The 23,517-nt window shown below is 43.8% G+C and overlaps 2 protein-coding genes across 13 annotated transcripts in view; one reads left to right on the forward strand and one right to left on the reverse strand.

Annotated features, from left to right (window-relative positions):
* The window catches only part of MID2 (midline 2), a 207,035-nt gene extending 198,976 nt beyond the window's left edge, over positions 1-8,059 (reverse strand). Inside the window, exon 1 of the mRNA XM_066249639.1 lies at positions 7,992-8,059. The gene's annotated coding sequence lies outside the window, so the exon portion shown is untranslated. The remainder of the gene's footprint in view (positions 1-7,991) is intronic.
* Positions 8,060-10,764: 2,705 nt separating this feature from the next.
* Positions 10,765-23,517, forward strand: part of TSC22D3 (TSC22 domain family member 3) — a 61,886-nt gene continuing 49,133 nt past the window's right edge. Inside the window, exons 1-2 of one of the 12 annotated variants that reach the window (XM_066249109.1) lie at positions 10,765-10,848; positions 12,406-12,828. In XM_066249109.1, coding sequence (XP_066105206.1) covers positions 12,515-12,828 — 314 coding nt within the window. In that variant the 5' untranslated portion in view covers positions 10,765-10,848; positions 12,406-12,514. Of the gene's footprint in view, positions 10,849-11,313; positions 11,422-11,633; positions 11,851-11,982; positions 12,162-12,405; positions 12,829-23,517 lie in introns of those variants that run through there. The other 11 variants (XM_066249113.1, XM_066249110.1, XM_066249112.1 and 8 more) reach the window with 11 other exon arrangements.

The following is a 23,517-nucleotide window of genomic DNA, read 5'->3' on the forward strand; positions in this document are numbered from 1 at the left end:
AAGGAAGGAAGGAAGGAAGGAAGGAAGGAAGGAAGGAAGAGGAGGGAAAGAGGGAGGGAGGGAGGGAGGAAGGAAGGAAGGAAGGAAGGAAGGAAGGAAGGAAGGAAGGAAGAGAGAGGAGGGAAAGAGGGAGGGAGGGAGGGAGGAAGGAAGGGAGGAAGGAAGGAAGAAAGGAAGGGAGAGAGAGGAGGGAAAGAGGGAGGGAGGGAGGGAGGGAGGAAGGAAGGAAGGAAGGAAGGAAGGAAGGAAGGAAGGAAGGAAGGAAGGAAGGAAGGAAGGAAGGGAGAGAGAGGAGGGAAAGAGGGAGGGAGGGAGGAAGGAAGGAAGGAAGGAAGGAAGGAAGGAAGGAAGGAAGGAAGGAAGGAAGGAAATAGAAAGTATTATCTATGCAGCCTTGGATGATGCTGAACCCAAACTGATAAAAGTGATGAATAACACTTAAGAATAAAAGTAAAGTATTACTTTTAGATTCAATACATGACAGAGGAACAGAGTAAAGAAGATCAGGAAAGAGCAAAGGCTTGGGAGCTCTGTTTTATAATTGAGCCATCCCATACTTCATTCATTTCTTCACTCCTTTCTTCATTCATTCAACATACATTCATAGAACACTATGCTATATTCTGGGGAAATAACCAAAAATAAGACACAATCCCTTCCATCAGGGAACTCATAATCTGGGGAGACAGACAAATTAAAAGATAAATTTCAAAGTAACATGATTACTAGGCCCAGGAGTAGCACAGAGAAGGGGGAGAAAATACAGAGAGCAAAAACAACTTTCTAGAGGACACAATCCCTGAGTCTTTTTGAAAAAGCGATCACTTAATATATTTTCTGAATAACCAATTCAGATTTATGGTGCAAAATGCAAGTACAAGATGATGGGAAAAGTAAGTCTGCCTCTTACCCCTGTGCCCCAGCTACCTAGTTATCTGCAGAGGCAAATTACTGTCACTAATTTTTTGTGCGCCTATTCAGACCTACTCCAAGTCTAATTTTGTAAACTGAATAAGTGTTTCATTAGAAGACAAGGGATCATTCTAGGCAGAGAGGACAGTGTGCACAAAGGCATGGAGACATGATGGGGTGTGTTTAGTTTGATAGAATTTGGGCAAGAGGATAAAGAAAAGATAACAGGAGATAAGACTAGAAGAATAAGCACAGATATATTGTGAAAGGCCCTTGTAAGGCATGTGGACTAGCTTTGACTCTACCAGTAAGTAGTGAGGAGCCATGATAGGGCTTGAAGCATAGGAGTGATACCTGACTTGCATTACACAAAACTCATTCTGGCATCTGTATGAAGAACAGAACAAAGGAGAGTAGGCCAAGAGGTAGGAGACAGATTGAAAAGCTATTTAAGTAGTTTAAAAAAAGATGATGAAGAGTCTGGACTAATGTGCTGTGGTAGCATAAATAAAAGATATATCAATAGATACTTAGAAGACAGACTTAGCAGGGCTTGGTGACTGGTTGAACAGAGTCTAGGATGACTTCCCAGTTTGAAGCCTGGACAACTGTGCAGATTCGGTCTTAGATACCAAAATTGAAAAGTGGCAGATTGGAGTAAAGAAGATAAATTTGTGACATACTGAGTTTGTTTTTGAGGTACTGTGAGACATACTATGTCCTACATGTTTAGTTTCAATTGAGTATTCAGATTTGGGGCTCATAAGAGAAGGTTGAAGATATAGATATATACAGTAAGGCATCAACAACGCAATAGATAAAACCATGGAAATAAATAAGATGATTTAGGGAAAGGGTATAGAATGAGAAGACCAGTATTTAAGAGATGTCAAAGGAAAGTCCACAAAGGAGCATAATAAAAAGTAACCAGAGAGGAAGGAGAAGGACCAGGAGATGAGCAGCATCCCCAAAGCCGAGGAGTAGGCACTTTCAAAAGAAGCATGAAGATAGAAGTAGAATAAGAGTGAACAATTATGTTAAATGCAGCAGAGAAAAGTCCAGTAAGATAAAGACTTAAATTTGTTAGTTGGATTGGCAGTCAGATGTCATCGTCTTCCTTAATAAGAGCAGTTAACAGTGGTGTTCTGGGTTCAGAAAAGCCAGACAGGGTGGGAGTGGGGCAGAGTTTAGTTTTGAATGGGGATAAGAAAATGAAGACAGCAACTATAGAATACTCTTTTGAAGAGCTTCTTTGATTATGAAAGGGAAGAAATAGGGTTAGCACCAGTTGGAGACGGAATCAAAGTAGATTTTTGTTTGTTTCTTTTATAATAGGAGAAAGTTGAGCACACTAAATGCTGATGGGAAATAGCCAATTTTAAAAAAAAGGGTGGTTGAAGATATAGATAAGAGAGGGAATAACTGATGAAGAAAAGTCCCCAAGAAGGTGAGAGACAATTGGCTCCAAAGCATAAGTAGATGAATTAACCTTGAACAGGAGAAGTTATGCCTAACCTCTGCAATATTAAAAAAATGTGTAGGGACACGGTTCTGTGGCAGGGTAGGATGAGGGCAAGAAAATGAAAGTTATCATCTGATGGCCTAGATTTGCACAATGAAATAAGAAGTGAGGTTATCTGCTATGAATAAGGTGTATCGTGGGAATAGGTTGGTGAAGTGGAGTGGAGGTGAAAATAATTGAAAGGATGAAGCTTGTAGATGGGTCATTTACAAGGACATTAATGTCACTCAGGATGGTGGCCAAACTTGGGGAGAGTATAAGTGAGAGAGCTGGGGAACAGTAGATTACAGTGGGGAGAAATGGAAGAGGGTAGCTGTATCATCTCCTGGCCCCACAGGGTAAGAGAGAACAGAGAACCTCTACCACTGAACCTTCAGAGAGGTTACTTAGTAGATGTTAAGTATCTGACCCAAAGTAGATACTTGATAACTGTGAATAAGTAATATATTCTTTAAGCCAATATGATTGTAAAATTGCATTAGAAAAGCATGAGAAGGAATAATCCTAATGGACTCAGTACTGGTCAAACCGCACATGGAGGAGTATGTCCTTTTCTAGGACCTTACTTTAAAGTGAACATTATAAACTGTAGTGCATCTACATCAGGGTCAAGAAACTACCAACTGCTGATTAGGAACTGGGCAAGTTTGGTCTAGCAAAGAGATAGTTAAAGGAGGATATGACAGTCGTTGTGAAACATTTGAAGAGTTATTTCTGCTCCATATGGTAAAAGTTAAATTAATGGTTAGAAGTTGCAAAAAGAAGATTGCAAGTATTTTTCAGCACACTTTTTTTTTATTTAACCAATGATGAAATGTGAACCTATCTAGTGTATTCAAGTGGAGGCTGGATGAACACTTACCTCCTAAGGGAATTAGAAAGGCCACAGTTAGAGGGAGAGAATATGGAAAAACAATCAAGTCATTGTGGGCTACAGATCATCAAGCTGATTTGTGGACACTGTGAGAGACTATTTCCTCCTTTAAAAAGTAGAGCTTGGCTAGAATAGAAGGCCCTCCCTGACTCTTGTTATTGGGGAAGAGTGAGTCAGAGAATCTAAAAATAGAAGAAAAATTTGAATGGCTCAAAATGCTTACAATCAAAATTTTAAGGGGAGGGAGGAAAGAAGGTGGCAAGGTAAAGCAAATAACCCTCCAGGAAACAAATTTTACTGGCTTTCTGGAATTGGTGGGAAAACTCTGCAAGAACCTTTTCAATAGCTGCCTTAAACTAATCCTTGGTATTACTTCAACTATGCAGAAAAAATAAGTATCTGGACTCTTTAAAAAGCCAGGCTATTTCCTACTCCAGATGTAGGCAGTAGCTCTGAGAAAGGAAATTTAAAAGAGCTGGGACAGCAGTGTTATATGTCATGAGACCAGTCCTAGTGATAGAGAGCTAAGAACGGCTGCTGAAACCTGGGACCCCAAAGCCAGAGATTTAGCTTGTGTAGAGAGAACTAATGCTTGCTTGAGAGCTCAAAGTGGTAGAAGATGCTCATATGTCTTTAACACCTGTATTAAAAAAAAGTTGAGCATAAGCTGAAACAGATAGGCAGACCCAAAGCAGAAGCAATGGCATGGAGACAGCCTACAGGAGAAAAGAGAGTAATCGGTGACTTTCTAGTATAAAAGCTAATCCTCATTAAATTATAAATGAGGTGCTACTTAAATTTTTTGTCCATTTATCATTTACACCATATGGCCGTTCTATTCAAATGTGCCCATGAACCAACAGGAGCAATATCACCTGGGAGCTTGATAGGAATGCAGAACCTCAGGCCCTTCCCCAGACCTGCTGAGTAATAATCTGCATTTTAACAAGCACCTGGTGATTTGTATACACAGTACAGTTGAAAAGCATTGCTATACTTGATTTTTTAGTTGAACTCTTGCCTAGCAAAACTCTGCTTTCTTCCCTTTTTTTTTTCCTCCCTCCACTGCTCTTGATTTCTCTGATCTTTGTTTCCTTTGTGAAATAACAAACATCCCTAATCATGGCTGATAGGCCTAAGAGTAGTGCTCATGGCATACCTAGATAAGGAAAAAAAAAAAAAAGAGTGGCCAGGTACATACTGTAAAGCACGAGTTTGGGGAACGGAAAACCATTGACTTGCTTTCCTGTTATGCTATCCGAGTAACCGTCATCAACCTCATTAACTTTCTGAATTTCAGTCTCCTCATCTGTAAAATAAAGGTCATTATAGTATTTTACCTCATAGTGCTTTTGTGAAGATGAAATGAGGAGGATGAAGTGAATCTGGCACAGTGCCTGACACACCGTAGATACTCATTATATAGAAGTCATTACTAATGAAAGCCATCAGTTTTGAAGTAAAGTTAGAAATAATAAAGAATTAGTGTTATGACCTTCTCTAGCCTTCCGAAGTCCATGAAAGTCCCTTTGAGAGCTTCCATGAAAGTCCCATAGACCTCATCCAATCCTGCTCCCTTGATTCCAGGGCCATCCTACAGTCAATATCAAGCATTTCTTATTCCATTGACCCATATTTCTTTTTTTTTCTGAATTAGTTAGATTTCTACTTTTCATTGCATATGGACCACAGTTGTAGTACATTAAAGGTAAAACAGAACAAAACAAAACTTATGTGAACTGGCCTAGAAATATAACAATCATTAATAACATTTTTTTTCTTCTATGCATGTCACCTTCCAAACAATTGACTTCAGAATGAACTTGGAGATTTCACCCTGTGTGCAAGTTGGAGGCTGCCTATATGTAACCATATTGGAGTGTGACAAAGGGATAAATAAACCAAGTCCAGAATTCCACAGGTGATGGAAAGGTAAATAAGAATGCTCTAAAGAGTTGAAAGTAGGTCAGATAGGTCAATCCGAGTGCACAGTATCAAGATTTCAAAAGCTAATACAAGAAGGGAGATACACCTCGGGAAGAATATTTAAAAGCAGCAACAACACAAGCCGTTTTTTAATATTTTATTAGGTAAGAGGCCCCTAATCAGCCTAGGATCTACAAACAATATCACGACCTTACCAGAGATCTCTGCAAGATGGTTGCCTTCCTCCTGCCCGCTTTCTGTAATTTACTTGGACTCTCCACTCAGATAGGAAGACAGAAAGCAGTGTCCTCGCCCCACAGTCCTCCTCACTCGCACACCCTGACAGCCAGTGCCCAGGTTCAGTCAGCTTTCCTTTGCCCTCAGCCTCCTTCTTTGCAGAAGAGGTGAAAGCTTTGGGAAAGTAAAATACAGTTTTGTTTTGTTTTGTTTTTTGTTTTTTGTTTTTTTCAGAAGTGAGAAGCCAGTGGGGGGGGGTTAAGACAGACAGATTCCCGCATGTGCCCCACCAGGATCCACCTGGCATGCCCACCAGGCCTTGATGCTCTGCCCATCTGGGGCGTTAATCCACTGCAACCAGAACCATTCTAGCGCCTGAATTGGAGGCCATGGAGCCATCCCCAGAGCCCGGGCCAACTTTGCTCCAATGGAAACTTGGCTGCTGGAGGGGAAGAAAGAGACAGAGAGAAAGGAGAGGGGGAATGGCAAAGAAGCAGATGGGCACTTCTCCTGTGTGCCCTGGCCAGGTGTTTTTTTGTTTTTTGTTTTTGGGTTTGTTTGTTTTTTACAAAAAAGAAGAGGACTTGTATGTTGGGTAAAATGAGATTATGGGTCAAAATAAGATTCCCAGAATGGAAAGGGATGCAAAGCCAGAAGTAATGAAGGACAATGGAAAAGTCAAGGACATTTGTGCCTTCTCTCTGAAGTCTTTAGTGCAGGGGTCCCCAAACTACGGCCCGCGGGCCACATACGGCCTCCTGAGGCCATTTATCCGGCCCCCGCTGCACTTCCGGAAGGAGCACCTCTTTCATTGGTGGTCAATGAAAGGAGCACATTGGCCATCTCATTAGCCAAAAGCAGGCCCATAGTTCCCATTGAAATACTGGTCAGTTTCTTGATTTAAATTTACTTGTTTTTTTATTTTAAATATTGTATTTGTTCCCGTTTTGTTTATTTACTTTAAAATAAGATATGTGCAGTGTGCATAGGGATTTGTTCATAGTTTTTTTTATAGTCCGGCCCTCCAACGGTCTGAGGGACAGTGAACTGGCCCCCTGTGTAAAAAGTTTGGGGACCCCTACTTTAGTGAGATGATCAATTATATCCTGGGAATTGTGGATTAATAGGCAGTGAGCTAGCAATGTTTGATACCCACTATTTACAAATGCCCATTAAAATATCCATGAAGCTCCATAAAAGCACTAAGAGTTCCAATAACTAGGGAAACAGGGGTGGGGAGGGGGGAACGACTGCCAGCTGCTACTGGGGAAGGAGTTTCTGCTGGTTCCTGATGGAAGATGGACTTAAGCTAAGAAGCATACTAGTAGCCTACATATACTCTGCCCTCTGATCCAGACAATGAAAACACCTAAAAAGATGGGAAAGCTTGTGATTCACTTCTACCAGCTGTCCTCAGTTTAGCAATACAGGGACTATACTGATCCGAAAACCAGAGACTAAACTATTATTACACAGAAAGAATTTTCTACAGCAACCAGAGCTCTGCTTCATTTTTCTCCTACAATCAGCTCCTCTATTTTCTATATGCTTTTAGAGATCACAGCTTGAGTATGCCACATGGTTAGTGACAGTGGTAGTGATGGTTGGGCCAATGGATGTTATAAGAAAAAGCTCCAACCCTGACTGGTGGTGGTGCAATGGATAGAGCATCAACCTAGGACACTAAAGACCCAGGTTGCAAACCCTGAGATTGCAGGCTTGGGCACGGGTTCACCAGCTTGAGTGTGGTTTCATCGACATGATCCTGTGGTCACTGGCTTGAACCCCAAGGTCGCTGGCTTGAGCAAGGGTTCACTGCCTTGGCTGGAGACCTCAGTCAAGGCATGCTCAAGAAGCAATCAATGAACAACTAAGGTGATGCAACCAGAGTTTATGTTTCTCATCATCTCTTTCTCCTTTACTGTCTGTCTCTCTCATGCATATGTGTGAAAATATGCAAATATAAGCATGCTTGGAGACATCATATCTAAAATAATGTAACAGGACCAACTGCAGAGTCAGACAACCCAGAAAATCAGAGACCAAATATTCCATCTCAGTGCAGTATAATCTAAAAATAATAAAACCACCAATAACAACACTACCATCTGCCTCATTTACTGTGCACTTACTATGTGCCAGATACTATCTTAAATGCCTTACATGTCTTAATGCATTCATTCTTCATAACAAACACAAGTTGTCATTCAAGATTGTTTGAAAAGAATGGGTAATAATAATGATATCTAACATTTATAGAGTCCTTACTATTTATCTGTTAGGCTCTAAGTGTTTTATGTCCACTATCTTAATAGGTGAATGCCTACTAGGCCCTAGAAAATGGACTCAGCTGTTCCAATTCATCTTTCAAGGCTCAGTTCAGGCATCACTTCTTCCAGGAAGCATTCCTTGACCCTTTCAATCTGGGTTAGCTATGCTCACTCTTCAGTCCTCCCATCATTAACCTTGCTTCCTTCTATTACAACCTTTATCTTATAACACACATATGCACATACTCACTCAGATGGCAGATTATGAGCTCCAGGAGAAAACACTGTAGACATTAGGATGCAATAATATATGGCCTCTATGAAACAGTTCTATAAAGAGTGAGGCTAAGGTAAAAGTTGATCTTTTGTGGGTGAATTTTAAATCTTCTTCAATACCTGTAAAACAAGGTATAAAATAGTAAGCCCATAGGCTTACTATGAGGAAAAAATAGAAAACGGCTGTAAAGCCCTTTAGCATTGTGTCTTGCATATACATAGTAAAGGCTCGTTCATGTTAACTATTGTTATCACTATTGTAAGGTGGTTGGTCTAGAATATAAACTCTTAAAAATTCAGAGGATAACAAAATCATCTGCATTTGCAATTTTCTAAAATAATCTTGTATTACTTTTATAATAAAAATCCTAATTTATATAAGCAAAACATACTAATATTTTGTCAAATGATAAAAACAGAAAGTCTTTCTCCTTTACTCCTTTTTCCCACACTTAATCTCACCCCCTCCTCAGAAGTAACCACTGTCAAGAATTTCAGTTAGAATATTTCCACAGGGGGGATGTATTTGAATTTTAGCCAGAGAAAAAAATGTGTTAATACTGAATACAGTAAATCCAAGTTGTAATAGGAGGAGAGAAGACCAAATGATAGTAAAATAAATCAGTATTTAAAGATCTAAAAGCTAGAGATTCCTGAGTACTAGGAACTTGTACTATTACTATTACTATTTTTTTAGGTGAAAGGGAGTTAATGAAGCAGACTCCCACATGCACCCCGACCAGGATCCACCTGGCAATGCTGTCTTGGGATGATGCTTAATGACCGAGCTATTTTTAGTGCCTGAGGCTGACACACTCTGACCAACCAGGTTATCCTCAGCTCCCGGGGCCAAGCCCAAACCAATTGAGCCACTAGCTGAGAGAGGGGAAGAGGTAGAGAAGGTGGAGAGGGAGTGGGGGTGGGGGTGGGGGTGAGGGGAGTAGCAGAGAGAGTGAGGGAAGTAGCGGAGGGGAGAGGGAGTGGGGGGGCAGGGAGAAGCAGATGGCTGTTTCTCCTGTGTGCCCTGACCAGGAATTAAACCTGGGACATCCATACACTGGATGAATACTCTGTTCACTGAGCAAACCGACCAGGGCCACTACTGCTATTTAAATATATATATATAATTGTAATCATTTATTGATCTTTGTGGGAGAAGAGTAAGGTGGCCCTTGCCTGAGATTAAACCTGATAAAAGTGCCATTTCACATACCCTTTTATACAAGTACCTGGATATGGTATACAAAGTTGTGCTAAATTATTAACAATACTATCTGAGAGCAAGGACGACAACAAGAGAAATGTCAAGGGTACAAAATCTTGAGTTCAATGGTGCCAAATGCCAAGAAGAAAATACTTCCAGCAGGGACTCCTTTCAAGGTTATGCATTAAAATAAAAGGCCTAAGGCATGTATAAAAGCAAAGGGCCCCAATTTTCAAAACACAACTTAAATAAACATTTATGGAGCTAATATATTTTGTTATGATGTTTAATGTAAAATAATTATAAACAAGAGGGGAAATCATAAAAAAACTAATTAAAAAACAATTCAGTAGACTATAAGTCTATATAATACATATGAAATTTCATATTCTACTACCTCTTCTGGTTTTTATTCAAGAACATTAAAAAAAGACAACAGAGAAGAAAAGAAAAAAATCAATGCATCATTCAAATAGATATTGAAAAAGAAGAAAGGGGAAAATTAACACATCTGATGGATTAGCTTTTAAGAGCTCAAACTGAAGTATCCTCAGCAGTCTGTGAGAACACAGGGACTGTGCTCTTAGCTCTGCTGTTCCGGACAGTGAACTCCAAATGCCTCTTTCATCTCTGATCTTGGGATCCTGGCAAGAGCCAGCGATACAGCTTGTTTCTGGTTTTCTGGTCCCATATCAGAAAGATCTGTAGCCCTCCCCCCATTTTTGGAAACTGTGGGTTCTCACAGAAGGGCCTTATAGACCTCATATAAGACCATTTGGGAACAGGAATTTGCTGGCTGCCCTTTGCTCCTAATTACAGGGCTGATGCTTATGGCACATGGAGGAAATTTCAAATTTATATAAATCCAATCTACAGGGACTCAGGTAAGTGTAGCTCCACTACAAAGAGGATGGCTCTGCCCTGATTGGTGTCCAGGTATACAGCTTGGCCAGTGGCCGTCTTAGTGTTTTTCAATCTCCGGTCAGAGGACAAGTGCCCATCTGCCATGAACATTTCGGACGGACTGGCACCAGGGCTGAAAACCATTGGAAGGCTCTGCCTTCCCTTTCTCCTACACTCAGAACCAACGCGGTGTGGATACCACTAGGAGGCACCTCTGGCTTCTCCCAAAGATCTAAGTCTGTGTCCCAGGTAGAAAAATGTTCAATGTCTTAAACACAAGGTGGCAGCATATACTGCTGTATTTCGAGGTTCATGGATCTGTGAATGAAGCAAGCCGAAGGGGATGGAGAGTGCTGACTAAAACTGAAATCCATTTGAATTTTATGTGAAAACTGAACATCATAAATATTTTTTGAATTTTTTGAGGAACCAATAATTATTGAATTTTATATATTCAAAGTACTCCAAATTTTCAAAGTCCCGGAAATCTACCACAGCACACAGCTGCACATCTCACAAAGCTGGGATGTGACCCCACTACCAAACTACTTTGCTCTCCACAAATCTGCCCTTTCACCTTACGTCACTTGGCTCTCCACAAATCTGCCCTTTCACCTTACGTCAGACCCTGCGGAGGAACGTCCGCAGAGCCAAGAACCCCTCAGCTGGCAGTTTCAGGAGAGCCTGTGCGCTTGAATAGTGAAAGACCACTTGTCTTGAAAGGGTAAGGGCAGAGATCACTTACGGTGGCATATGGGGATCAGAAGAGAGGGGCGGGAACAAGTTTGAAAATAGGGGAAGATAATTGAAGTGAGAAAAGGACAAAATTGGGAGTGAGGAAAAAAAGGCTAAAGAGGGCGTCTGCTGAAGTGAGGAAGGGGAAGGGAGAAGAAAATGAGGGACATGAAGGGGGAAGAAAGAAGTCGAGGAGAGAAAAAGAAGGACGGGGCCAAACGAGGCAAATGAGGAAATACAGAAAAGAAAAAAATAAGTAAAGAAAGGGCAAAATAGAAAAGGAAGAGAGCGGAAATTGGTAAAGAGAGTGAAAAAAAGAAGAATGGGGAGGGGGAAGCGGAGAGGGATGGAAGGGGTTTGGGGGAGGGGGTCAAAGTGGGAAGAGAGAAAAGAGAGGGAGACGAGGCCCGAGTCGGAGTCGGAGAGCCTGCCTGGGCGCTTGCATTCCAGGAAGCCAGAGCAGAGATCCCTCCCGCCGCGTTCAGGGAAAAGACGGAGAGCAAGTGGGAGCGGGGCGGCGGGGGGGAGAGGAGAGGCGAAGATAAGTGAAGTGAGAGGAAAGGTACGAAACCCTGGGGGAGTTTGACCGTGCTTCTGTGAGTTTTGTTGAAGGCATTTACTGGGTACTCCTGAAGTGTGTCCGACACGCTCAGACTCTCTGTAAGAGCAACCGTTCGTTTTTGCACCTCCCCAAAACCGAGCTTTCTCTTCGAACCCCCCCCCCCCAAAAAAAAGAGGCTTGTGGAGGGCGGCGGTGTACGGCTGTAAGGAGCAGCGCGCTCGCTCCAGCGCGGCGTCTCTCCTGTAGAGGGACCCGTCCGCGGTCGGAAGTATTTGCCCTCCTGAGCTCACTAGCTGGGTGGCGAGGCGGCCCGGTGCAGCCGCTGGTCGCATTCTGACCGAGGATGCGCGGTGAGGGGTGAGAGAGCTTAAGCCCAGACGCGCGTCCTGACTGAGCCGACAAGGGTGCGAGCGGCGGCCGAGGGCGAGGGTGCGTGGGTGAGGCAGGGCGGGCCGGGACTTGGGGGCAAGACCGAGCCGGTTTGGGGCCGGCGCCCGACAGGGAAGCTGGAGTGGTCTCTGCCGGCCCTCCGGGGATCATTTACATGCTGTCACGGCTCCGTGCGGGCTCCTGGGCGTGCAGCTCGCTTACTCGCGCTGGGCTCCTGCCACCGTTCAGTCAGCACAGCCCAGGGGAGCCCGGGAGCGGGCGAGCCAGCGAGGGAGGGAGCGGACAGGCGAGAACGAGGGCGCGACCCGGGGCTCCCTGAGCCCTGTCGCCCGCCCTTCCTGCTGCCACAGGTCTGACCCGAGTCCCGCTCGCACTTGGGAAACTTGGGACGGCGCTGGGGCAGCGTGTGGCACCTCGGGGCCCGGGCCTGTGGCGGAGGGGGAGGAGAAGGAGGAAGAAAAGGAAGTGAGCCCCAAGGATCCGCTCCGAGCTGTTTGTCCAGCTGTTTCTATTCGCACCCCGAGCTGCACAGCCAGAAGGGGGCCGATCTGAGTGTGGTTAGCTGGAGGCGCTAATTTCCAACTCCTCTCTTAGCAGCTTGCCTTTTCCAGACACCCTGGAGTCTCCTCAGGCCAACCCCGCGGACGCGCACCTGCCAGTCTCCCCAGACCTGGCAGGCCCGGCGGCCCCCGAGCCTGAGAAGATGGCCCAGCCCAAGACCGACTGCCGCTCACCTGTCGGCCTCGACTGCTGCAACTGCTGCCTGGACCTGGCCCACCGGAGCGGGCTCCAGGGAGACAGCCGCGAGAACATCCCGGGCAGCCCCACCGTGAGCAACTTTCGGCAGCTGCAGGAGAAGCTGGTCTTCGAGAACCTCAATACCGACAAGCTCAACAGCATAATGCGGCAGGATTCGCTAGAGCCCGTGCTGCGCGACCCCTGCTACCTGCTCAACGAGGGGATCTGCAACCGCAACATCGACCAGACCATGCTGTCCATCCTGCTCTTCTTCCACAGGTGGGTGGCGGGGCAGACGGGTGGGCACGCTGCCCGGCTCGCACCAGCCTTTGCTGGACCCTCACTTCTAACACAAGGGGGGCTACCAAGAGGTTCACGAGGGGCAATGAGGACGTCCGGCTCTCGGGCTGCTGTGACCAGACCAGAGGCAACCTGGAGTCCTGTAGGTTTTAGGGGACTCCCGGCAGGTAGAAGCTCTCTACTCGGAAGGGTGTTTGCAGAAGTTTCCCTAGGGACGTGCTGGAGCCTAGAAGGTGGCCAAAGCCCTAGATGGTTTGGGGGTAGCTGGTGGCACCCCCTCCTCCAATGTGTAATTTACACTGCCACTTTCAAGATTCTGGTGTGGGATGCTCTTGGGATCTGAGTTCCACCCTTCTCAAAAGCCCACTTTTAACCTTTTGAGTAGTGAGTTCTTTTCATGCTCACTGACCCCTGGAAGTGAGTTTGTTGTTTTTTTCTCAAAAAAATGAAATTAGTTAGTTACAGTTTTATTAACTTAAAATCATGTTTGTTTGATAACCAATTTATGGAAACAAGAACATACATTTGCCTTTTTTTTAATGTTGTCTTACAATTTTTAAAATAAATTGACTGTACTTTGGATGGCCAGGAGGAACGAGGACATACATGAACGTCCATACTACTCAGAGGGTTAAATATGAAAACTCAGATTGGAACTACACAGCTTTGAAATTACTGAGTGGCCCTGACTGACAGTGAGGGCAAGGAAAATGTCAAGACAAATTAAGAAGCTACTGATGTGGGGCAGGTGGAGAATAAGAAAAATTAGAGACTCTTGAGAACTTCCTGAGAATCTGGACGGGGGTTCCCCCACCATCTCCAAGTATCACAGCCTTCAGTTTCCAATGTGGCTAAAAGCAGCCCCATAGAGCATCATAGGATGGGATGGTGAATGAATCCATGTCATCGAAGGTGTGTGTTCGAGTGTGGAGAGTGATGATCAGGCTTTCTAGAAATCCTGCTGAGGAGCAAGGAAGGGTAAAGGGAGTGGAGAAATGCAACAGAAAGCCCTAAGGTATCTGGAGTACTCTATTCTGAGACAATTGAGGCAACTTCAGGAAAACCTAGCTTTGGTGGGTTCGCTGTTCTTGAAGCCATCTTAATAGGCCACAGGTATGTGTGTGTGTGTGTGTGTGTGTGTGTGTGTGTGTGTGTGTGTGTACCGGGTGGGTTTTATATATTTTTTCTCAACAATGCAGGTTATATATATAAAAGAGAACTCCATGCTGGGAGACCTGGGATGTGTGTTGTACAAGTTGTAAGTTATGTGTAAGTTATGGCTCTGCTTTACTGTGCCTCACTGTGTGAGCCTGAGCAAGTCATCTGACCTCTCTGGTCTCAAAGGTTCCTTCTAGCTCTGAGACTCCAGGTAACAGGCAGGTTGTGTGCTCAGACAAGATAATAAAAAATTGTGAGCACCACAGAATATTTGAATAACTGAGTGGCTTTTCAGTGAGGCACAAAAAGGAAATTTTAAAAGCAATTGAGATAAGCAGGAACTATCCTCATTTAATGTTAAAACCAGGTTCACCTCCCCTACTACAGCAGTTCCAGGAGGGGACAAGCAGGGTTGCCAACTTTGTTAGCATTATCATAACTAGTTGTATTTTTCAAGCATTTTCCACACCATCAAAGCCCTTTCTCCTTTATTATTTCACTTTAGGAATCAGTTTATTTCATTGTCTCAAAGAAAACAGGCCACATTCCAACAGGTTTATGAGGAATCTTCCTTCCCTGCGAAAGATTGCTACAAGTGGATTCAGACCACAGATGCTGTAACCTTGCTGAGGAAAAGCCCGAACAGGCTTCTAACAATCCAGCTCAGCTTGGTAGGAGAGCAATGGGGGGGGGTAGTGGGGGAGGGGGACACCTGGAAAGAGCTCCCGTCACATTTGCACTCTTTAAACTGGGAGAGAAACTGCCCTGAAATGGCCTTGATGATGTGTAAAAGGGGACACAGGTCAGCCTGGTTACTGAGCTTGTGGCCTAGAAGGGTTGGATCTTGGCGAGTGAGATGTGAGGCTGAAAGCCAGAGATCAAAGTGTTCATTTGTGCCACACCTTGGGAGGCTTTCTGGTTGTCTGGTTTTTTTGAACAGAAAGATCTCCTTTGTCACCTAGTCAATTGACACTTGTCTATTGGTATTTGGTTCTTGGCAAAGCATAGAAATGATATAGGGTAGGGGTGTGGGGCATTTAGGGCGTTGGTGGAGGGAGCAGGATGAATTGTTAGGAACTGTGGACCTGAGCACCCTGCCTCGTGGGATCAGAGCAACTCGGAGTCCTAAATAGCTTAGCCTTTCTCTGGGGCTAAGGAGTATGACAGCGTTCTGTGTTAACAATCTTATAGTTCTGGCAGGAAAAAATATTCTAATATTTTCCTTGATAACTGGGACCATAGAGATTGGGGATTCTGAAATTGGTATAGGTTTTATCTAGAATGACATGCTCATTTGCAAAAGTAGGAGACCATTATTGCTGGTTGTGAAATTTTTCCAGGATCTGAGTTGTACGGTCGTCTCCTAAATGAAAATTTCCTCTTCTTACTGCATTTATTTCCTGGGTTTCTATCTTTATACTTAAGCCATCAGTTTTACTTCTATTCCAATTTAATGATTTGATATTTCAAATTCCTGTTGAGGTGTCGTGTCTTTTTTTTCCCTTTAATTTGTCTACTTCGAAGGCTACCTTACCCCTCCTCCTGCAGTGAATTTTCCTATTGCAAGAGCTCCTATATTCTTGGGAGGGCAGGGTGGGGCACATTCTTGATTTCTATCTGGTTCATCTGCTTTGACCTGTCCCTTGCTCCTAGCTTAGCTCTTGGTGTTCTTGGAACACAAGAGAGTAAGAAATGTGAGGTTATGGTTGTGTTTTACACTCATTTGGTTTTCCATGGATTTCTAGTTATACAGCCAGTATAAAATAAGGGCTGTTTATTTTTGGGGGGAGGGTTGTTTTGTTTTGTTTGTTTTGGTTAAAAAAAACTGCTTAATTGTTGGTATAACAATTGGAAAATGTAAAGATTTTATGGCTCTAACCTAGTCTTGGAAAAATCCTTATTAAAGTTTAAGTATGATTTTTAAAATTTTTTATTTATTTATATTTTTTTGGTTTGAACCACATGTGTAACTTTTAATAGCCTAGGGGAAGTCCTGATGTACAGTGATGTGTATATACACACAACTCAGCGACAGTGGCTGCATAGTTTGTTGGTTTGTAAACAATGTCTCTAAACTATTGGGAGGTGTGTTTTAAACACCATCCCTTCAGTCTTATGTTCAGTAACTAATAACTGTAACAGGTTAATAGCTGACATTTATTCAGCATTTACAGTTTGTACTAAGCATTGTATCTGCGTAATCTTATTTAATATTTATACCAGCCAATGAAATGGGTACTGTTATCAACTTCTTCATTTTATAATGAAGGAAATGAAGGCTTGGGAAAATTAAGCAACTTGTGTGATGCCTTACAATAAAAAGCAGAGCAAAATTCCACCTAAGATCAGTCAGACACTAAGGAATTTTCTATTAAAAATTGTTAAGCAGAGGTAAATATTTGCTGAGAAACTAACCAAATGTTTAAAATGTCCTTATAATAGGTAGGGTGACCAACCATACCTTTTCATGACACAGGACTTTCAATGTTCAAACTGGGACAGTCCCAGGAAAACTGGAATGGTTGGTCACCCTATAATGAAGGGAACTTATTATTTAAATATGTTTGTAAAACTGGAAAATTTAGGAAGCGATAGAATATGCTGGGCAAACAGCTAACTAAAATTTCCTATTTAAATATAGTCTTTTTTTTTTTTTTTGTATTTTTCTGAAGCTGGAAACGGGGAGGCAGTCAGACTCCCGCATGCGCCCGACCAGGATCCACCTAGCATGCCCACCAGGCGGCCATGCTTTGCCCATCCAGGGCGTCGCTCTGTCGCAACCAGAGCCACTCTAGCGCCTGGGGCAGAGGCCAAGGAGCCATCCCCAGCGCCTGGACCATCTTTTGCTCCAAGGGGGGAGGGGTGGAGAAGCAGATGGGCGCCTCTCCTGTGTGCCCTGGCCAAGAATCGAACCGGGGACTTCTGCACGCCAGGCCGACGCTCTACCACTGAGCCAACCGGCCAGGGCTAAATATAGTCTTTGAAAAAACTGGAAAACTCAAAATTTGAGGAGCCTTAATTCTCTGATCAATGAAGGGTAGCAAGCTGAAATGGGAGCTTCTGCCATATTCTATTGTCATTGTAACCTCAAATTTATTTCTAAGATTTTATCCAAATCTTCTTATCAGCTCTATCTTTGACTCCCAAGCACACCTTCCCAGGGTCGTCTGAAATGTTATGAATTGGAGTTCCCTTGTAACTTTCAAAGCCCTAGGAGCTTACCTTTAAACTTCTGAGCTGGCACCAACTGGTTCCCACACTTAGATGCTCAGAAAATAACAATAGCAAAGATTTCTAATTGCTTTAGGTGTGCTAATTCATTCAACCCTCCCAACTGAGTTGATAAATAGTAGTAAAGGGTGAAATCAGATTTCCAAGAAAAAAATGCACAAAAATTATTTTTGCATCTCTCAGAGACCCTCAGAATTTGTGATTTCATAAATACGTATTCTTGGACCTGACTTCTGAGGACACAGCCACTTACACAGTGTGATTTAAGGGGCAAAACTACTCTCTGGCCTGCCTGCTGCAGTGCCTAAATTTACACTCTTAAGATTCAGTTCTCTGTCCAGGTACCATCTAAAGCTCCTCTCCCATAGCACAATGGTATGCTGATCATACCATGAGAAGCTCTGAATTAGAGATTGCAATCCTTTGTCAACTAATTTGCCATTTGATTTTGATGATGGAGTTCTTGGCTGTAGAGAGGTTTTGGGTTTCTATGTGGTTAAGCCTGCCATTCTTTGCCTTTGTGATTTTTGCTTTTGGTATCAAGTTTTGAAAGTCCTTCCCTAGCCAAGGTAATGTAAAAGAACTATTTCTTGAGTGCCTAGTGGCCTGACAAAGAATAGGCACTCAGATTAAGGCACACTTCCTGTTAAAAACACGAAAGCATTTGCAATTTAACATTCATGGTTTGAATACCTCAAGAGAACTTTAGTAACAAATAAACAGTCTTCTTGCTGAGATGTGAATTTCATGTGCTAAGAGGTTTTTGCCTGTGAGTTACCCTAGTAATCTAGCAGCACACCTACTCTCTCTGTGTGTGTTCATCATTATACATTTGTAGTAGTAAATTGTATGTAAGGAAATTTGTCACTTGAACCATGGTAAGTTATACAGTTCAGCAGCATTAGGCAAATTCACAATATTGTGCAACCAACACCACTATCCATTTCTAGAACTTTGTTGTCCTCTCAAACAGAAACTCTACCTATTAAACAATAACGCCCCATTCTTCCCTTCCCCCATCCCCAGAAAATTTCTATTCTACTTTCTGTTTCTGAATTTGCCTATTCTAGCTCTTTCATATAAGTAGAATCATATAACATGTGGTTTTTTGTATTTAATTTCTTTTACTTATTAGCATGTTGTTTCCAGGGTTTATCCATATTGTAACATATCAGTATTTCATTTCTCATGACTAAATAATATTTCAGTGTATATACTATATTTTGTTGATCTATTCATCTATCCATGGAAACTTGGGTTATTTCCACCTGTTGGCTTTAGTGAAAAATGCTATTGTAAACATTGGTGTACTGTTATTTTTTTCAGTCCCGTATTTCAAATCTTTTGGGTTTTTGCTTAGGAGTGGAGTTGCTCAGCACCTCCTATTCAACCTGATTTTGTGGTCCCTTACTCAGAGTCAGTCCATACAAATGAAGTAACTCTCATGAAATGAGCCAATGTTTGTTTCTTTGGGGAGAATGTCACCTCTTGGAGTCAGCTGCTAGTGCTGGTGATGATAATGAAAAGAAATCAAAGAAGCTTAACAAAGTGATGGAAGTACACGTTTTGTAGGGGAAATGATATGCTTTCTGGATGCTCATGAATAAGGGGATGGCAAAAGATTTAGCGTCTCTCTTATGAATGACCAGGGTTTACCTTCATTTACTTCCCAGAGTTTACTTTGTAAAAGACTAATGTGTGATATCTTTACTTGTCATTAACTATTTCGTGTGGATTTGTTTATCAGAACTTCGTTCAGGGTGACAGCTCACAAGGAGTAGGGTTCTCTAAGACTAAGATGTGGGAAAGCCAAATTTGGAGAACAAATGTAGAAAGACAAGGCCAGAATCCGTGAAAGGCCTGCTGCAATATGGGGCTGTGGACAGCATGAGAGTTCAAGAGATCTAGATGGAAAGTTTGTGCTCTTTAGGAAAGGTGGCAAAGCAGAGCATGATTTTTTACCTATTTCTCCAGTTTGCTAGGAGTGGAACCATGTGAGTTCACGCCTCAGAAAATAACTCTTTCCAGGGTGACCTTATATTCCCTCCCTGCATGAAGAGAAGGTTAATACTATTGCTTATATTTGCACTTCCAGATAAACTAACAAACTTTCAATTCCAGGTAGAGTGTTGGCGCCTTTATAGAAGGTCCTAAAGGCCAGGGAGTCTGGGTAAATGGAGAAGGATGTGTCTGGCTAAAGCTACCAGGGATCCTGGGTCCTCTGAGTGGTGGAACCCAGCAGAATACTTGCTCCTACATTGTGGATTGTTTGAGAAGAATGAGGTTGGTTGTATTGGCACCTGGTGGTGGCTGTTACACTGTTTGCTCATCGCAATTCTGCTCCTACCTAAAGTATTTCCTCTTATGTAAGACATCCCTCCAGATAACTGCAAAGCCATAATCTGACATGGCTGGCTGAGTTTGCATAACAAAGTGGTTGGTGTCGTGCAATATCATCTCTTGAGCCCCAGAGAAGCCAATATGCTGAGTGAGACTGAAGCTTCGGCCCATTTAGTGGGGCACTCTGTGTGCCTCAGTGCACTCAAGGGAGAGCATTCTATGACCACAGGGTTAAAAAGACAAAATTTCCCTTTTAGATGAAGAGAGCAATAATAACCCAGGACATGTTGTGCTGGGCCAATGCTTGCAATAATGGGACAAGGGTTAGGGCTTTTGCACAGAAGGCCCTCTTTAGAACCCTGTCATCTAATGAGGACCTCATGAAGGCCAGAAAGCTATATCCCAGCCTCAGAGCAGTTTAGATAAGGAGTCTGGGCAGGGAAAATGGCTTATGGAGGCCATTGTCAACGACACCAAAATCTAACTTAGCTGAGGAGTCAGAGTGAGGATAAGATGGGGATCTGTGAGAGTAGAAACCAAGCTTTTCCAAATGCTAATCCATGCAAGAGATAATTGTATCAGCTGGCAAGGCAGATTCACTTCTATCTTCTAGCTATTAACCCCTGCTCCCAAGTAGCTATTGCTCTTTTGGTAACAGTATAAGAGGTGTGAAATCACAGCCACTGAGAGACACTGAATGGGAAGCTTCCCATTGTACAGACACTAGCCAAAGGGAAACAAGAACTGGGAGGCTGTTTGGTCAGTGATGCCCCAGGAACTTTATCGGCTAGCGTCCCCTAGGAGCCTCGTTTCTCGAATAGGCCCTGCCTGAAATCAGGCCCCTGCCTGTGGACAGAGCCCCACAGGGACCCTCCCCGTCCTTTCTTGAAGTAAGAATTTACTTACGAAATAGCCTTGGATATTCAATCCACTTCCTCTTGTCTTCTCTTCAGGGGAGATGGGGAGCAGCTGCTCACAGTTTAGGGTTCTGGTCTGGATTCCTGCAGAGCTCTGTAGGCTGATGATTGTCTATGACTACTCCTGAGGAAGAAAGAGGGTGAGAAGTAAAAGGAAGGGAAATGGTAATGGTTCCAGTGGCTCCTTCCTAGCTTACACCTCCCCTACACACACACACACACACACACACACACACACACACACACACTACCTCTCTCCCAGTTAGTCTCACTCACAAACTAGGTTGGGCCTAGGCCAGCCAGAGGGCCCTGACTCATATCTCATGTAGCGCCTTATGTAACAGATAAGTTACTGAGGCACCAAGGGTCTGCTTGCTCAGTGGCTGGCCTCCCTGGGGCCAGGCATTTAGAAGCCTGCTGGGGGTCTAAGTCAAGCTTCTCATACTCCCAAAGGAAAAGCCTGATCTCCCTAAGTCAGGCCAGCAGTCTGCTTAGAGGCTAGTACCAGGCTTTAAAGGTGATCCCCCCAAAACTCCCACATTCAGCAGCAAATATAAGCAGGCAGGTAAATTGCTGTGGGCTCAGTGTGGTTTGGGGGCAGGGGATGTGGGTGCAGGGAGGCTTCTGCTATCACCTGATAGTACACTGCTAAGGGAACAGGCTACTGCGTTTGAAGGGGCCCCCGAAGAGTTCTCAGAAGCCCCTCTTCCCTTTGTATCTGCTTGTTGTTTCGGGATTGTTCTGGGACTCCAGGCAGAAGGGTTTACTGGAAGCTGGAAGAGCTATTTAAAGGACATCCCTAAAAAGAGCCTATTCCCAATCCATTCTTCATGAAGTCTCAAAGTCTCTAGGAAAGCCTGAATTCACAATGATCCTTAGTTATCTTCCTGGCCTTTTCAGTAAATGACATTACTGACATGGTGCAACTGAGACCCCCATGAAGTTGGGCTGGCTGGATTCTATGACATGTTTTTCTAATAAGCTAATTTGACTATCTGCAACACAGAATAGCCCCATTAATTTAATATGCCATTGCCTCAAAGTTTGTGATTAAACCCATAGTTCTTCCCTTCCCTTGTCTTTACCTACTCTGTCCCACTGTGTTGCCAGTGAGTAAATGGCTCACCAGCTGAGAATTGCAGACATTTTGCTCTAGCCAGAGAAAGAGGAAGAAACAAGGAAACAAAGTAGAAAAGGTGGTGTGGGAGTAACTAGCAGGCATGGCTGCATGCAAAGCTCAGACAGGGAAATCCTCAGATAAGCTCAAGACCACCCTCTCAGGGCCCAGGAGATCTGGGCACTCTGAGTCCGCTGGATCACAGCCAGAATCCAGTCAGTGTTGGCTGGCTTGAGGTGGAGGTGCAGACTTTTCCTATCTTGAGACTCCTCTCAGATTTCCAGACCCTTGCTTCTCCCTACCTCCTCTGCCCTTTCAGTCCATAGTCAGTAGCAGTGAAAAAAAAGAAACAAAAAAACAGAGAAAAAAAACCCTGCTTAGTTTTAAGGAAACAATATACTTTGTCTGCTCAGGTGCACAGCAAATAATAACAACACGTCCTCATTCAGCCTTCTAATGAACAGCCAAGCACTTCAGTGAATCAATGTATCATTTTTTGACCAAGGACTTGCTATTTATTGAACACATACTGTGGATTTATTGATTGCCTTTGTGTTAAGCACAATACAGGACATGGGAGGCAGCAGAGGCTAGGACTAGGGTGTGGGGAGCTGAGAGTGTAGCCAGGGGAGTGGAGCTACTGTACCCAAGGCAGGTGGAGAACAAAGAAGCCCCACTAGAGCTCTTACTTCTTGAGAGAAAGGCCTCAAGCTTATGGTGTCCTGTGTTTGCAAGTCCAGAGCTTGGGCAGTGCCAAAGCAAACTAGGAAGAGAGAGTTGCTTTAAGGTGGCAGGTTCCAGCAGGGCCTTAAAGAATAGTAGGTTGGCTGTGGCATTGTGAGAAGCGGCTATGGGCTTTGTGGTTGACAGAAGGGAAAGGCACCTTGCCAGTCCACTGAGGTTCATGGGTAGGAAGGGGACTGTGAGGAAAACTTTACATTCTTTCTGGGCTAGAACCCAGAGTTGCCAAGCTTCAGGAATGAGAAAAAGGCCCACACTGGATCACTTCTCATTTCCCCTCTCTGACTCAAGTAAGCTGGCCCTTAGCACTCTTTCCTCAGGAACCTGTGCTAGCCCTTGATTAGTTAAGGTCTTTGGGACGTGGAAGCAAGAAGGTACTTCCCTTGATACCTGGAGAAAGTTCACAGGACCCAGGAGGGTTGAATTTGGTAGTGCAGTCAAGGGTGGACAGCAGAGGAGCCTGGGGAATGTGGCTTCACATCTGTGCACCTCTGACCTTGGTCTCCACCAGGGCGAAGGGCAACAGAACCAAGTGAGTAACAGAATCACGGGGGGTGTCTAAGTGCTCCCATGAGAATATATATACCACTCACCCAAGTCTCTCAGGGAGAAAAGTTGTTGGCAGACCAGCAAGGTGTCATTTTAGCCTTGTTTGGCACATTGGTCAAACCTTTCTTTCCCAGATGCCCTATAAATGAAGGCCCTGGGGTAGAGCTAAGCGAGGAGAGAAGCCTGAAGCAGACAGGAAAGGAGAGGAAGCTGGGGTAGCAAAAGGAACTTCAGGTCGCCTGGGGAAGGAGGGTGCTGCTTATGGTCAGCACTCCGCTCTGACTTTCTGGGACTCTCTCTCCAAGTAATGTCTTGGGCATCCGTGCCCACACCTTTTCCCACTAGTGCTCTGGAGAATTGACACCGACATTCATGAACAGATTCAGTCAACAACAAGTATTTCTGGCACACTATGTGCCAACTTCAGTATTAGACACGGAGAATAAAATGGGAAATTCATGAAAGGCATCATCACAGCTGTCATGAAATAGCCAGTGGACTGAAAGAGATGGACATTAACCAAATAAACATGCTAATGAATGTGTAATTTCAAACTCAGCGCCAAGAGAGAAAAGGAATAAGCTTCTGTCAGAGAGTGTAACAAAGGGTCAGACA

Source organism: Saccopteryx bilineata, chromosome X (assembly GCF_036850765.1).
Source record: "Saccopteryx bilineata isolate mSacBil1 chromosome X, mSacBil1_pri_phased_curated, whole genome shotgun sequence".
NCBI classification, from domain to species: domain Eukaryota; kingdom Metazoa; phylum Chordata; class Mammalia; order Chiroptera; family Emballonuridae; genus Saccopteryx; species Saccopteryx bilineata.